We start from the raw sequence: 15522 nt of genomic DNA on the forward strand, positions 1-15522 counted from the left end.
TAGTACAAAAGCATACATAGAATACCGTAAGATGGTATAAAATAAAAGAAGAGCAACAGGAGAGAGAAAATCTTTTTTTTTTTTTTTAAATTTTTATTTATTTATGATAGTCACAGAGAGAGAGGGAGAGGCAGAGACACAGGCAGAGGGAGAAGCAGGCTCCATGCACCGGGAGCCCGATGTGGGATTCGATCCCGGGTCTCCAGGATCGCGCCCCGGGACAAAGGCAGGCGCTAAACCGCTGTGCCACCCAGGGATCCCGGAGAGAGAAAATCTTGTAGGGACATAACATGGATCAGGAACTAGCCTAAAAAATGAGTACCATAAGCTTTGTATTGACCAATAAGAGGGAGATTTATTTATATTTATATTTATATGTTATATTTCTAAGCTAGTTTCATTTTTTACCTGAATTACAGTTGAATATGAGTAAAAATTTGTGTTGGGATTTAGGGCCTTAATTCAACAGGTTTCTTTTTATTTATTTTTTTAGAGAGGAAGATGGGATTGGGGGCAGAAGCAGAGAAAGAATCCTAAGCAGACTCTATGCCCACCATGGAGCCTACTCGGGGCTCAGTCTCACAACCCTGAGATCATGACCTGAGTGGAAATCAGCAGTTAGATGCTTACCTAACTGAACCACCCAGGCACCCCAATAGGTTTCTTTTTAGATTTGGGATGTCCAAACTACAGCTTTGGCTGTATTGTGGGCACTTTTTAAATTGTCAGTTTGTTTGTTTGTTTATTTATTTATTTATAATATTTAGTTATTTATGATAGTCACACAGAGAGAGAGAGAGGCAGAGACATAGGCAGAGGGAGAAGCAGGCCCCATGCACCGGGAGTCTGACGTGGGATTCGATCCCGGGTCTCCAGGATCGGCCCTGGGCTAAAGGTAGGCGCTAAACCGCTGCGCCACCCAGGGATCCCAAATTGTCAGTTTAAATTGAAGGCCAGTGGAGCGCCTTGGTGGCTCAGTGTTGAGCATCTTGCCTTCGGCTCAGGGCGTGATGTCTCTGCCTCTGTCTCTGTGTCTCTCATGAATAAATAAATAAAATCCTTAAAAAATAATAAAATAAATAAATTGAAGGCCTTGAGTGTTGACAATTAAGTGGCACAGTGAAGATGACTGGAAAACATTAACTTGTTTTTGTTAGTTGACATTGTGCTGAGGTTGATGGGAAGTTGAGTTTAGAAATAGCCTGGTCTATGCACTGATTTAGATATCTCAATTTCAGGGATAAGTCTCATCATACGGACCATTCATTGTTTATCTTTGAAGCTTTTTATTTAACAGAATGGATTCATCCTTTTGAAAAATGTAATAGTGAACATAGCTGTGATAACACCCCCATTGAAACTTTTGTTTTCAGTATTAATTTCTTGAGTAAATTGCCTTCATATTGTAATAAATAGAAAGGGGGCCAGATGTTTACGACTTTCAAAGTATGGTAATCGGTTGTTAAAGGGAGTGGCCCACGGCAGTCTCTCCGTTTGCCCTTTTCTCGTGGAGTGCCTCTCTGACGTCCTGGAGAGTCTGGTCATTTTTGATAATAACTTATGACTTTGGTTGTATATCTTGGTTTTCCCACCTGTTAAATGAGAATGACCATACTTTAAGCTCCAGCAATTTCTCAATAATATTGTGAAGGTCAATTAAAGTGATTAAATAATGTACATGGGACTTCTTAAGGAAGACATGAGACAGTGATAATTAGCTCTATGAATACATAATTGTCAAGTCTTAGTTGTTTGGGTTTTTTTTTTTTTAAGATTTTATTTATTCATGAGAGAGACAGAGAGAGAGGCAGAGACACAGGCAGAGGGAGAAGCAGGCTTCCCACAAGGAGCCTGATATGGGACTCGATCCCGGATCCTGGGATCACGCCCTGAGCCGAAGGCAGATGTTCAACTGCTGAACCACCCAGGCGTCCCAAGTCTTAGTTTTTAGACTGTCCTGTTTCTTTCACAAGTCTCTTGTTTGAATATTTTTTAGAATACAGATCTGCGTTAAGTATCTTTAATTGATGATTATTAAGAAAACTACAATATACATATCAAATACACTGATTTGAACATGGGCTTTGGAATATTCATATGTTCATTCTCTGCCTTAGTCTTCATCCCAAGATTCTTTTTTTTTTTTTTTTTTTAAAGATTTTATTTATTTATTCATGAGAGACACAGAGAAAGAGAGAGAAAGGCAGAGGGAAAAGAAGGCTCCATGCAGGGAGCCTGACGTGGGACTCGATCCCGGGTCTCCAGGATCAGGCCCTGGGCTGAAGGGGCACTAAACCGCTGAGCCACCCGGGCTGCCCCAAAGATTCTTAATAAATCGTAGAATTGAAAAGTCAACTGTAACAAAAACTATTGTAATCAAATGAGTGACAGTCACTATGTCTTCAGAGAGTCACAGACATTCCAGGCCTCAGTGATACCTCTTTTCATATATATCTTTTTGCTTCTCTTTTCTTCCTCTCAAGGTTCCTTTTTCCTCTTTCATCACCTTCAGTACCTTTCTTTTACCTTGTCTATATGGATGTTAACATTTCAAAAAGTATTCTTCAGATATAGAAAGGCTAATTTGAAGAGACCAAATTTGTATGGATTCTATGTTTATATTATGGGGCTGAGATTTTAAAATTTAGTGTTTGAAGTAAATTTGTGTTTTAAGGTTTTTATTTTAATTTCTACAGTGAATTTTATGAGTATCATGCACTAATGATGGAAGAAGAAGGAGCAGTAATTGTTGGGCTGCTGGTTGGCCTGAATGTGATAGATGCTAACCTGTGTGTAAAGGGAGAAGATTTAGACTCACAAGTAAGTGAAAGTGACTAATACCAAATACAGAGTGATTTTTAGTTTGCACCGTTCTTCTTGGATCCAGTTTATAACTCTTAAACACTAAAGAAAAATTAAGAATGAAATTCAGTTGCATATTAAGTGTACTTCTAATATTTCTCCCCTTTAACTAAAAACAGCATGATTTACTTTAGGTTGGAGTGATTGATTTTTCCATGTATTTAAAGAATGAAGAAGATATTGGAAATAAAGAAAGGTATGATTTCATAAGTTATTTCACATGTTGTATTTTTTATGTAGCCCTTACCAATTACCATGAGATCCATCTACTGATAATGTAGTATTTTTATTTTTATTTTTGATTATGTAGTTTTTATTTCCCCTTTTTGAGTGTAGTTCCTGTTTTGTTTTGTTTTAGCTTCCACATACAAGTTTTACAAAGCAAAAATCACGTTGAATGAGGCTTTAGTATGAAGTATGGCTTTTGATCACAAATGTAGTTCCTGAGACCCTTTTTTTTTTTTTTAAAGATTTATTTATTTATTTAGAGAGAGAGTGAGGCAGAGACACAGGCAGAGGAAGAAGCAGGCTCCATGTAGGAAGCCCGATGTGGGACTCGATCCCAGGTCTCCAGGATCACACCCCAGGCTGCAGTCAGCGCCAAACCGCTGTGCCACTGGGGCTGCCCTGAGACCCTTTTTTTAAAAAGATTTTATTTATTTATTTGAGAAAAAGAGAGAGATTATAAGTGGGGGGAGGGTCAAAGAGAGGAGCAGACTCCCTGCTGAGCAGGGAGTATGATGCCGAGCTTGATCCCAGGATCCTGAGGTTAGGACCTGAGCCAAAGGCAGATGCTTAACCACCGGAGCTGCCCAAGTGCACCAAGATCCATTTTTTTTTTTTAAGATTTCATTTATTTATTCATGAGAGACACAGAGAATGGCAGAGCACAGGCAGAGGGAGAAGCAGGCTTTTTGCAGGGAGCCTGATGCAAGACTCAATCCCAGGACCCTGGGATAACGACCTGAGCTGAAGACAGAGGCTCAGCCACTGAGCCATCCAGGCGCCTCAACCTAGACCCTTTTTTTTTTTTTTTAAAGATTTTATTTATCTATTCATGAGAAACATACACAGAGAGAGGCAGAGACACAGGCAGAGAGAGAAGCAGGCTCCAGGCAGGGAGCCTGATGTGGGACTCACTTCCTGAGCTGAAGGCAGACGCTTAACTGCTGAGCCACCCAAGGCATCCCAAAAAAGTTCTTAAATACACTTTTTAGGGCAGCCTGGGTGGCTCAGTGGTTTAGTGCCGCCTTCAGCCTAGGGCGTGATCCTGGAGACCTGGGATCGAGTCCCACATCAGGCTCCCTGCATGGAGCCTGCTACTCCCTCTGCCTGTGTTGTGTCTCTGCCTCTCTTCCTCTCTTCCTCTCTGTGTCTCTCATGAATAAATAAATGAAATCTTTAAAAAATAAATAAAAATTTCTAAAAAATCAAAATTCTTTAAAAAAAAAATACACTTTCTAATGGAGGTGCCTGGGTGGCTTAGTTGGTTAAGCATCTACCTCCAGCTCAGATCATGATCTCAGGTTCCTGGGGTCAAGCCCTGCATTGGGCTTCCTGCCCAGCAGGGAGCCTGCTTCTCCCTCTCCCTCTGCCTGCAACTCCTCTGCTTGTGTTCTTTCTTTTCTCTCTCTGTCAAATAAATTAAAATCTTTTAAAAATGTCTGTATAGGGGCACCTGAGTGGCTCAGTGGTTGAGCCTTTGCCTTTGGCTTGGGTCATGATCCTGGAATTGAGTTCCACATCAGGCATCCTGCAAAGAGCCTGCTTCTCCCTCTGCTTATGTCTCTGCCTCTCTCTCTCTGTGTTTCTCATGAATAAATAAATAAAATCTTCGGTAAAAAAACGTGTGCATGTACATACTTTTTAATGGTATTGTTAGATTACTTGCTAATACTAGACTTAAGAAAGGTTGTAATTAGTACACAGCCTACTGCTACATTATTATAGAGATTCTTGAATTTTATTTTCAAGGCAAGATAATGTTTTTTTGCCATTATGGTTTTACAGCAATTTTAGATGATGTAGGCATTTTTTTTTTGGTCATCCAGCAAATACCTTTACAACTGACGCAAAGCTTCTTTTCCTCCTCTTTAGGAATGTTCAAATTGCTGCCATATTAGACCAGAAAAATTATGTTGAAGAATTAAATAGACAACTGAAGTAAGTATTATGGATACTTGGATACTTGTGAATATTGTTTTAAAGGTTTTCTTCACCATTTTCAAGTCAGCTTTATCCTCTTCCTTCCTATTAAACTCCTTTGAGAAAGGGTTGAGGGAGTAGAGAATGGAAATTAAGATACAGAGAATTATTGGAGAGAATTCAGTTTCAGCAAAAAAATCAGAGTCAGATTTTCAGATAGGACCTTTGCAGAATTTAAAGATAGAATTTCTGAGGAGGGATCAAAAAACCAAAGACAGAATTTCAAACTTCTCCTGTACCCTTGAGAAGAAATGACTAGATAGAGCAGAAATTTATATCCTTTGCATGGTTCTAAAATTTATTTTTCCTACTTCAAAGAGCTTCATGTGTAAATGTGGCTGTTGTCTCCAATGGTGGGAGAATTTTCCTTACAGTGTCACCTGGACATTGAAGCTGTCAGTGAATAGTTGGAAGAATTTCTGAGATCTATGTGTAAAATAGTATAATGCAGTTCTAAACTTTTAAAAATTTATTTATTTATTTATTTATTTATTTATTTATTTATTTATTTGAGAGAGAGAGAGAGCATGAGATAGAGGAGGGTCAGAGGGAGAAGCAGACACCATGCTGAATGGGAAGCTGGATGCGCGGTTCCATCCTGGAACTCCAGAATCATGACGTGAGCAGAAGGCAGCTGCTTAACTGACTGAGCCTCTCAGGCACCCCTAGTGCACTTTGGACTAATAGAAGTAGGATGTGAGTCATGTAGACATTTAAAAATTTTTAGTGACCACATTAAAAAGGTAAAAAAAGAGACATGAAATTAACTTAAAAATACATTTTATTCAACCTAGTTTACCCAAGGTATTATCATTTTAGTATGTAATCATATAAAAATTATTCATGAGATATTTTATATTCTTTCTTTGTATTGCCTTTACAATCCAATGTATATTTTACACTTACAGTATATTTCAGTTTGGACTAGATAGCACAGGTATAGGGAATAATATTAGAAATGAGTTAGAATTAGAGTTAGAAATTAGAGTTAGAAATTTCTAACTCTAATAATAGTTAGAAATGGATTGTTCCCATTAATCAAAATGAATAATTAGCAAAAATGGCTTTCTCTGGGTGATGGGCATTATGAATAATTTTTAAATTTTTTATACTTTTCTGATTAAGTTTCATTCAGTCAGAAAATACAATTAAACATTTTCGCATTTTAGAAAATATCTAAGAAGCTGTAAGTTTTGCTTTCTCTGACGTTAGATAGGAAAGATCTTGTAGCATTGTCCTTTTAATCATAGAGTTTTAATAATTGATGTTGTAGGAAATACATGTATGTTTGTTTTGTAACTTTTATTTCTGAGATTATATTTCTAAATGCAACTTTGTATTGCTTATTTACTTTTAATGCTTTATTCACTTTTGGGAACAGGTGATATAATCACATAGTTTAACAAAAGGAACATCGAGCAAAAAACCTCCTTCTTCCCTGATCTCCAGCCACCTGGTGGTTTCCCTCTTTGGGGTTAATAAATATGTTCTTGTGTATGCTTGCAGAGATACTTTATACAACTAGACAAGAATATGCGTATATATTCTTAGAGTTCTCACCTTCCCCTCAGTTTTTTACACATAAAATAGTATAAATTTTATACTATTCTGTACTTCACTGTTTTTGCTTAACAGTTTATATTAGAGTCTGTTCCATTTGCTTCAGAGTTTTCTCATTCTTAAATATATGTATTAAATAATTTACAACAGCACTAGTGCCTTTTTTACATTTTACAGATTTAAAACTGTTTTGTTGTTTTTCTGATTAGAAGGTTTCTGTATATTTAGAGCATTTTAAAAAGTATAGGAAATAGACAAAAAATAGATCTCACATATTATCCCTCATTCAAAGAAAACCGGTATTGAGGATTTATTTTCAAAAGTGCTTTTTTTTTTAAAGGTTTTATTTATTTGACAGAGGGGGAGAGAGAGCACAAGTAGGGAGTGGCAGGAGGTAGAGGGAGAAGCAGGCTCCCTGCTGAGCAACCCTCACTCCCCCCATGGAACCCTGATCCCATGATCCTGGGTTTATGACCTGAGTGGAAGGTAGATGCCTAACCTGCTAAGCACCCCCCGCCCCCCTAAAAGTGCTTTTTTGATTACTATTTTACTGATTCTCGCATAAAGGTAGGACAGGTATTATCTGATTTATAGATAAGGAAATTGAAGCTCAGAAAGGTTTTACAGCTTTCAAGGTGACACAAAGTAGAAAAGCAGGGACTATAGCCTTGGTCCTTTGTCTCTTAGTCCCACACCTGTTATATCTCCCCATTCAGATACCCTGTTGCTGTTTGTGAAAAACTCAAGTTGTTTACCTAAGAATGATTATTTAAAAATGATTTAATATGGGGGCACCTGGGTGGCTCAGTGGTTGAGCGTCTGCCTTCAGCTCAGGGCGTGATCCCAGAGTCTGGGGATCGAGTCCTGCATCGGGCTCCCCTCAAAGAGCCTGCTTCTCCCTCTGCCTGTGTCTCTGCCTCTCTCTGTCTCCCATGAATAAATACATGAAATCTTAAAAAAAAATGATTTAATATGAATGAAAAAATATTTTTCTTGTTTCACCAGTTAAACTAAAATGCCAATATTTATTTCTGAGGTTGGTATAAAATTTGTTTAAATCTATTATAGGTTCTATTGTGATGTAAAATACTATGTTATGAAAGAAAGCTTGAGATAGTAGAATCAAGGCCTTGAAAACAGACTAAAAATGTACAGTAGTGTCCAGTCTGGATCAATTTAAACAAAGATGCAAAAAACTAAGTTGTTCATTCAACTTAACCTGATTTTTAACTATATCTTTGAGAGTCAGGGTGTTTGCTTAGCTGCAGGCTGACCAGGTACTGATGTGAATTTCATATTCACATTTCCCCAACTATGAGTGATGTTAGAGGTCTGTAAGTGATTGTGAAAATGGAGAATGGAAACAGGATGGGGGCTTGTGTTGAAGATAGCTATGAATGCTTGTTAAGCCACGTGATTATAAGGTGGGTATTTAAAGTTCATCCTTTAAAAGATAATTTTAAAATTTTAGTTTTAACAATATTTGAAAGTCTTTGTGTGGAATCCATTCCTAAGTATTACAAGTTAAGTGTAAGAAGAACTCTAAGACAGTAACAAAAAATGATGAGCAACACAAAATGGAATTTTGATAGAAATGATTCTTTTGATCCAGTCTTTATTGCCAAATCAGGTTATTCAACTTAATGAAATATCCCACACTCAAAAATTCAGGGTAATTGGTGCATGTTAGTCATCATGATAAGTCCAGGATAGCATACTTTTTCTTGCCTTTGTGAGTTTGTGTGATTTGAATGAGTTGTTTTTTTTGTTTTTTTGTTTTTTTTTAAATTTCAGCAGCACAGTCAGCAGTCTCCATTCAAGAGTTGACTCATTAGAAAAGTCAAATACTAAGCTGATTGAAGAGGTATTGTAACCCAGCCATAGATAATTGCCTTTCACAGACCAAGTATTTGTGATTCTTTTCCATTTAAGTAGGAATGCATTAAGTACGCATGAGCACATACACACACTTTTTCATCATTATGATGGAATATTTGCAATGTAGTTGTAATTGATTATAAGTTCTAGAGAAACCACATTTTCTCAGGTAAATTCTCAGGTGAATCTGTGAATTGTTTGAAATACTCCTAGAAATGAGCCCCAAAGATGGCACTCATACAAGCTCTTCTGTAAATAAGCTGTGATTCTCATTTTAAAATCTGGATGATCTGTATTTAGATAATGAATCACCTATAGTTAGAAATTCCTGTTATAATGATACTGTCCCTCTTGTTCCACTCTTGAGATTACTTTTATTTACAAACACTGCTGCATGATCATGGCCCCCCTTTCTCCACCCAAGTGTAAACCTCATTCCCCATGCTCTGTTTTCCTGTGCTGTCAAAGTGGTTATCTGGTGGTACCAGACCAGAAATTTATCTCCATTCTCTTTTTAGTACTGTTTGTAAAGTTGCTTTAGATAAGTTTTTTTTTTTAATCTGTCAAACCACAGAATTACTGCTTTCTATTTTCAGAATTATTTAGGCTAGCGGAAGAAATCTGTTTTGAATGCTCTGAATCTGCTTTCTGTGTTAATTAAAATTCTTATTTCTTTTAGAATTGGCCTAATTTTTCCAAACCAGGGAGCACTTAAATATTTGCATGATTGCAAATCCATTTTTATTTTGATAATTTGGGACCATTTGATAGTGGGATTTTTTTGGTTTTGGTTTTGGTTTTTATTATGATGAGTGTACTCTTTAATCCCCATCAACCTATATCATCCATTCCCCCCAGCCACCTTCCCTCTGGTAACCATCAGTTTGTTCTCTATAGGGAAGGGTCTGTTTCTTGGTTTCTCTCTCTCTTTTCCTTTGCTCATTTGTTTCTTAAATTCCACATGAATGAGACCATATGGTATTTGTCTTTCTCTGACTTATTTTGCCTTGCATTAACTGTGTAGCTTTATCCATGTTGTTACAAATGGCAAGATTTCATTCATTTTTGTTGACTGAATAATATTCCATTGTATATAGATACCACATCTTCTTTATCCATTCATCTATTGATGGACACTTGGGCTGCTTCCATAGTTTGGCTGTTGTAAATAATGCTCCAATAAACAAGGATGCATGTATCTCTATGAATTCCTGTTTTTGTATTTTTAGCTAAATATCCAGTAGTGTAATTACTGGATGGTAGGATAGTTCTATTTTTAATTTTTTGAGGAAACTCCATACTGTTTTCCATAGTGACTGAACCAGTTTGTATTCCCACCACTGCACTGAGGGTTCCTTTTTCTCCATATCCTTGCCAGCACCTGTTGTTTCTTGTATTTTTTATTTTACCCATTCTGACAGGTGGTATTTCATTGTAGTTTTTACTTGCATTTCCCTGATGATGAGTGATGTTGAGCATCTTGTCAGTGTCTGTTGGCCATCAGGACCATCTGATAGTTTGATAGATTGAGACCACATTAGAGCTGCTTAATAGTTTGTGCCTCTTCTTGGCCTTAGGTGCACTGTGAAGTTCAAGTTATATCTGTAATGAAGTGTTCAGAAATTTATTTGCAAGTCAACATTGAGAGTGGTCCCTTCTTTCCTTTCCTAGAATCCTTCTTTTCATTCTAGGCCTCAGAACCAAACCACTTAGTTTAACTCTGATGGTGAGAAATGCCTCATATTTGTGATGGTCACTCAGTGTTGTGTATTTCAGAGGATGTCCTGTTTGGTTATCATGAAGGTCTATATCACATTTTCAATGATGGCACAGCCTTCTTTTCTTACAGATCTTTTTATTTCTACACAAGTTTTTTTTTTTTTTTTTTAGAACTTTACACAAGTCTTTACAGACTTATTGTTTCATGACACTTTGTATTCAGAACATATTTAAATCAGATACTCATATGTTTTAACTGACATATTTTGACTAATAAGGAAATACTAGAAATAAGAGTTTAACTTTTTTATTGGTATCTTAGGATAACAGCACTTTTTTCTTAGGAAAGCTTCTGTAGATATGAGACATTTGACTAGTTTTAAGATTTTATATTCTATTGTTTGTAGCCATGAACATAACCTGTAAAGCAAGTGTAAGTAAAGATGTTTAAAATCTTTTTTCTTGTTCCTGTTTCATAATTTTTAGTTAGCAATAGCAAAGAATAATATCATTAAACTCCAAGAAGAAAATCATCAGTTACGAAGTGAAAATAAATTGATTTTAATGAAAACCCAGCAGCACCTGGAGGTAAGTAAGTATGTATGTACTGACTGTAGACTGTCTTGTGTCAGAAATTGCCACCTAGGGAACTTTTGCATACACTGGATATTTATTTCTATGTGTAGTGATTACACAGTAAAAGCTTTATGTTTTCTTCCTAGGTTACCAAAGTGGATGTGGAAACTGAGCTTCAAACTTATAAGCATTCTCGGCAGGGGCTAGATGAAATGTACAACGAAGCCAGAAGGCAGCTTCGAGATGAATCTCAGTTAAGACAGGTAGGTTACATTAGCAAAAATAATAATTATAATAATAATAATTTACTCTTAAGCACCACTTGAAATCTTTTTTTAGCCTTATCACTGTGTTACAGTGTGTGAAATAAATGTATTGTGACCAGCATTAAATAGAATAGAATGATATATTCAAATATGACTAAAATAATATTTAAATTAACTTATTTTGGGGGCACCTTGCTGGCTTAGTCGGTACAGCATACAACTCTTTTTTTTTTTTTTTTTTAAGCATAAAGCTCTTGATCTTGGGGTTATGAGTTCCAGCCCCATGTTGGGCATAGAAGTTACTTAAAAAAAAATTAATGAGGCATCTGGGTGGCTCAGTCTGTTGAGCGTCTGACTCTTGATTTCAGCTCAGGTCTTGAGCTCAGGGTGGTGGCATTGAGGCCTGCATTGGGGTCCGCACTCAGTGCAGAATCTGCTTGGGATTCTCCTCCTCCCTCTCCCCAACCCCTCCCCCGGCTCATACATGCATGCTCTCTCTCTCTCTCACTCTGAAATAAATAAATATAATATTTTATTCTATTCTATTTTTAAAGATTTTATTTATTCATGAGAGACACAGAGAGAGAGGCAGACATATGCAGAGGAAGAAGCAGGCTCCCTTTGTGGAGCCTGATGTGGGACTTGATCCCAGGACTTCAGAATCACTACCTGAGCAGCGGGCAGACTCAACCACTGAGGCACCCAAGTGTCTGATAAATACGATTTTTTTTTTAAGAATATATATATTTTTTTATTTATGATAGTCCAGAGAGAGAAAGAGAGAGAGGCAGAGACATAGGCAGAGGGAGAAGCAGGCTCCATGCACCGGGAGCCCGATGTGCGACTCGATCCCGGGTCTCTAGGATCACGCCCTGGGCCAAAGGCAGGCGCCAAACCGCTGCGCCACCCAGGGATCCGAAATACGATGTTTTAAAAAATTATTTTTTTAATCTTTTAAATTGATACAATACCTACAGAAAAATATAAATGTACAGCTTAGTGGCTAATAACATAAATACCTGTGTAATCATCACCTGGGTCAAGAAGAAAGTATTGCCAGCCTTTCCATCCCTTTAGCTATTTTTTTCTTGTTTTTTTTAAAGATTTTATTTATTCATTCATGAGAGACACAGAGAGAGAGGGGCAGAGGAACAGGCAGAAGGAGGAGAAGCAGGCTCAAGGAAGGGAGCCTGATGCAGGAATCGATCCTGGGACTCCAGGATCACGCTCTGGGCCAAAGGCAGGCACTAAACTGCTGAGCCACCCAGGGATCCCCTATTTGTCTTTAATATTAGTAAACTTCTTTCTGTTTTGATATGAAATTAAAAAAAAAGATTTATTTAAGTTCAGTTAATGTATAGTGTACTGTAATTTTCAGAGTTAGAGTTCAGGGATTCATCAGTTGTGTATAACACCCAGTGCTCATTATATCATGTGCCCTCCTTAATGCCCATCACCCACTTATCCCATCCCCCCACCCCTGATGTAAAATTCTTTAAGAGAAGAAATTAAAACTGTAAAGTGGAGTTTTTGAATTATCTTTGGCTTTCACTTTTATGGACTACTTTATTTCTGTTTTTTTTTTTTTTAAGTTTTATTTACTTAAGTAATCTTTATACCCAATGTGGGGCAGATCAAGATCCAGAGTCGCATGCTTGTCCAACCAACTGAGCTAGCCAGGCACCCCTGGACTACTTTATTTCTTTGATTAAGGAAAATTAATACTGAGTTTATGACACATAAAAATACTTAATTTTTGAATTAGTAAAATAGTAATAATTAATACCTAAAAATGCATTTATTTTCGCAAAATATGCGGTTGAAATATTTAGAATGTTCTGTTTTTATAGGACCTGATTGATTCCTTTTAGTGGGGCTTAAACCTCAAAAGAGTAGTCTACATATTTTTTTTAAAGAGTAGTCTATATATTGAATAGAAGTTCCTTCTTATTCTCATTAACTGTCATGTGTCTGATTTTTGACAACCTGGAGTGTGTGAATTGAGGATATGTTGAAATTGCAGGAAGTGGAAAATGAGCTAGCAGTACAAGTTAGTATGAAACATGAGATTGAACTTGCCATGAAGTTGTTGGAGAAAGATATCCATGAGAAACAAGATACTTTGATTGGCCTTCGGCAACAACTAGAGGAAGTTAAAGCGATTAACATAGAAATGTATCAGAAGTTGCAGGTAAGGATCATTCTTTTTGTTTTTGTTTTTTTAAAAGATTTTATTTATGTATTCATGAGAGACACATATATGTATATAGAGAGAGAGGCACAGACACAGGCAGAGGGAGAAGCAGGCTCCATGCAGGGAGCCCGACGTGGGACTTGATCCCGGGTCTCTAGGATCACACCCTGGGCTGAAGGCGGCACTAAACCGCCGAGGCACCTCGCACTACACCTACACTCATCAACACCTAGCACTCATCATAACCAGGGCCCTCATTAACCAGTCACTCTTGCAGCCCATCTGCCGCTCATCTTCCAGCAAGCCTCAGTTTGTTCTCTCAGTAAGTCTCTTATGGTTTGTTTCTCTTTTTCCTTCCCCCCTTCCAAATGTTTATCTGTTTTGTTTCTTAAATTCCACGTATGAGTGAACTCATGGTCTTTGTCTTTCTCTAACTGACTGACTCCGCTAGGTATAATACACTGTAGCTCCATCTGCATCATTGCAAATGTTAAGATGTCCTTTTTGATGGCTGAGTCGTAATCCATTATGTATAAATACCAAATCTTTATTCATTCATGAGTCAATGGATATTTAGCCTCTTTCCATAGTTTTGATTATATTGTTGATAATGCTGCTCTAAATATCAGGGTGCATGTATCCCCTTCAAATCTATATTTTTGTCTCCCTCTGTCTATCTCTCTGCTTCTTTCTTTCTGTCTCTCATGAATGAATGAATGAATGAATAAATAAATAAGTAAATAAATAAATCTTTTTAAAAAATCTATATTTTTGTATCTTTTGAGTAAATACCTAGTAGTGCAATTGCTGGATCATAGTGTAGTTTTATTTTTAACTTTTTGAGGAAATTGCATACTGTTTTCCAGAGTGACTGTATCAGTTTGCATTCCTGTTGTGCAAGGGGGTTCCCCTTGTGCCTGCATCCTCACCAACACCTGTTTCCTGTGATGTTAATTTTAGCCATTCTGACAGGTGTGAGGTGGTATCTCATTGTGGTTTTGATTTATATTTCCCTGATGATGAGTGATGTTGAACATCTTTTTATGTGTCAGCCATTTGGATGTCTTCTTTGGAAAAGTGGCATTATGTCTTCTCATTTCTTAACTGGATTATTTTGGGGGGGATGTTGAGTTTGATAAGTTCTTTATAGATTTTGGAGGTAACTATCATTCCTAAATTCTTGGAATTTCTTGAGTTTAATGTAAATTGAAAATGACTATTTGTATGAAGGATTTGTTTTTTATTTAATTGTTTAATTTTTATTTACTTTTAAAGGTTTTATATATTTGAGAGAGAGAGGGAGAGGGAAAGAGTGAGCTCGAGAGGTGAGGGGCAGAAGGAGAAGCAGACTCCCCATTGAGCAGGGAGCCTGATGCAAGGCTCATTCCTGGGACTCTGTGATCACGACTTGAGCCAAAGGCAGATGCTTAACTGACTGAGCCACCCAGGCATCCAGGATTTGCTTTTTAACTGGGCCATATTGGTAATAAAAACCAGTGCCTTTTTTTCTATATGGAAGCTTAAGAAATATCTCAGTGGAAAAGGTATCAACAAATCACCTATCTGAATTTCTTTTTTAATACCAAAAGATTAACTATGAAGATGAAATCTTTTGGGAAAATTCAATCTAAATATATAGGACATTTTTGCGAATTCTTTATACAGGTATAGTCCTGAAAAAGATTAATTTTTTTAAAGATTTTATTTATTTGACAGAGAGCACAAGTGTGGGGGAGGAGTGAGGGAGAGGGAGAAACAAACTCCCTGCTGAGTGTGGAGCCCAACACAGGGCCTGACCCCAGGACCCTATCCCAGAACCCCAAGATCCTGACTGGAGCTGAAGTCAGACGCTTAACTGACTGAGCCACCCAGGCATCCCTTTAGTCTTTTTTTTTTAAGATTTTATTTTTTTAAGTAATCTACACTCAACATGGGCTCAAACCTATAACCCGAAGATCTAGAGTCATATACTTTACCTACTGAGCTAGCCAAGGGCTCTGAGAAAGATTTAATTTTGTTTGAAATGTTTAAGTATAGGGGCACCTGGGTGGCTCAGTAGGCAAAGCGTCTGCTTTCTGCTCAGTTCATGATCCCAGGGTCTTGGGATGGAGCCTGCATAGGTTCCCTGCTTGGTGGGGAGCCTGCTTCTCCCTCTTCTTCTGCCTGCCACTCCCCCTGCTTGTGTTCTCTCTCTTTCTTTGTCAAAAATCTTTTGAAAAATCTTTATTTTTTAGGGATGCATGGGTGGCTCAGAGGTTGAGC

At 37.4% G+C, this 15522-nt stretch overlaps 1 protein-coding gene across 4 annotated transcripts in view; it reads left to right on the forward strand.

The window, feature by feature from the left end:
• RUFY2 (RUN and FYVE domain containing 2) overlaps window positions 1–15522 on the forward strand; it is a 52895-nt gene that overhangs the window by 9481 nt on the left and 27892 nt on the right. For 3 of the 4 annotated variants that reach the window (XM_055325508.1, XM_055325509.1, XM_055325506.1), the window contains exons 5-11: window positions 2697–2820; window positions 2997–3058; window positions 4960–5025; window positions 8422–8491; window positions 10711–10812; window positions 10947–11063; window positions 13090–13257. In XM_055325508.1, the coding sequence (XP_055181483.1) occupies window positions 2697–2820; window positions 2997–3058; window positions 4960–5025; window positions 8422–8491; window positions 10711–10812; window positions 10947–11063; window positions 13090–13257 (709 nt within the window). The remainder of the gene's footprint in view (window positions 1–2696; window positions 2821–2996; window positions 3059–4959; window positions 5026–8421; window positions 8492–10710; window positions 10813–10946; window positions 11064–13089; window positions 13258–15522) is intronic. The other variant, XM_055325507.1, reaches the window with a different exon arrangement.

This window comes from Nyctereutes procyonoides, unplaced genomic scaffold (genome assembly GCF_905146905.1).
Source record: "Nyctereutes procyonoides isolate TBG_1078 unplaced genomic scaffold, NYPRO_anot_genome, whole genome shotgun sequence".
Taxonomy (NCBI): domain Eukaryota; kingdom Metazoa; phylum Chordata; class Mammalia; order Carnivora; family Canidae; genus Nyctereutes; species Nyctereutes procyonoides.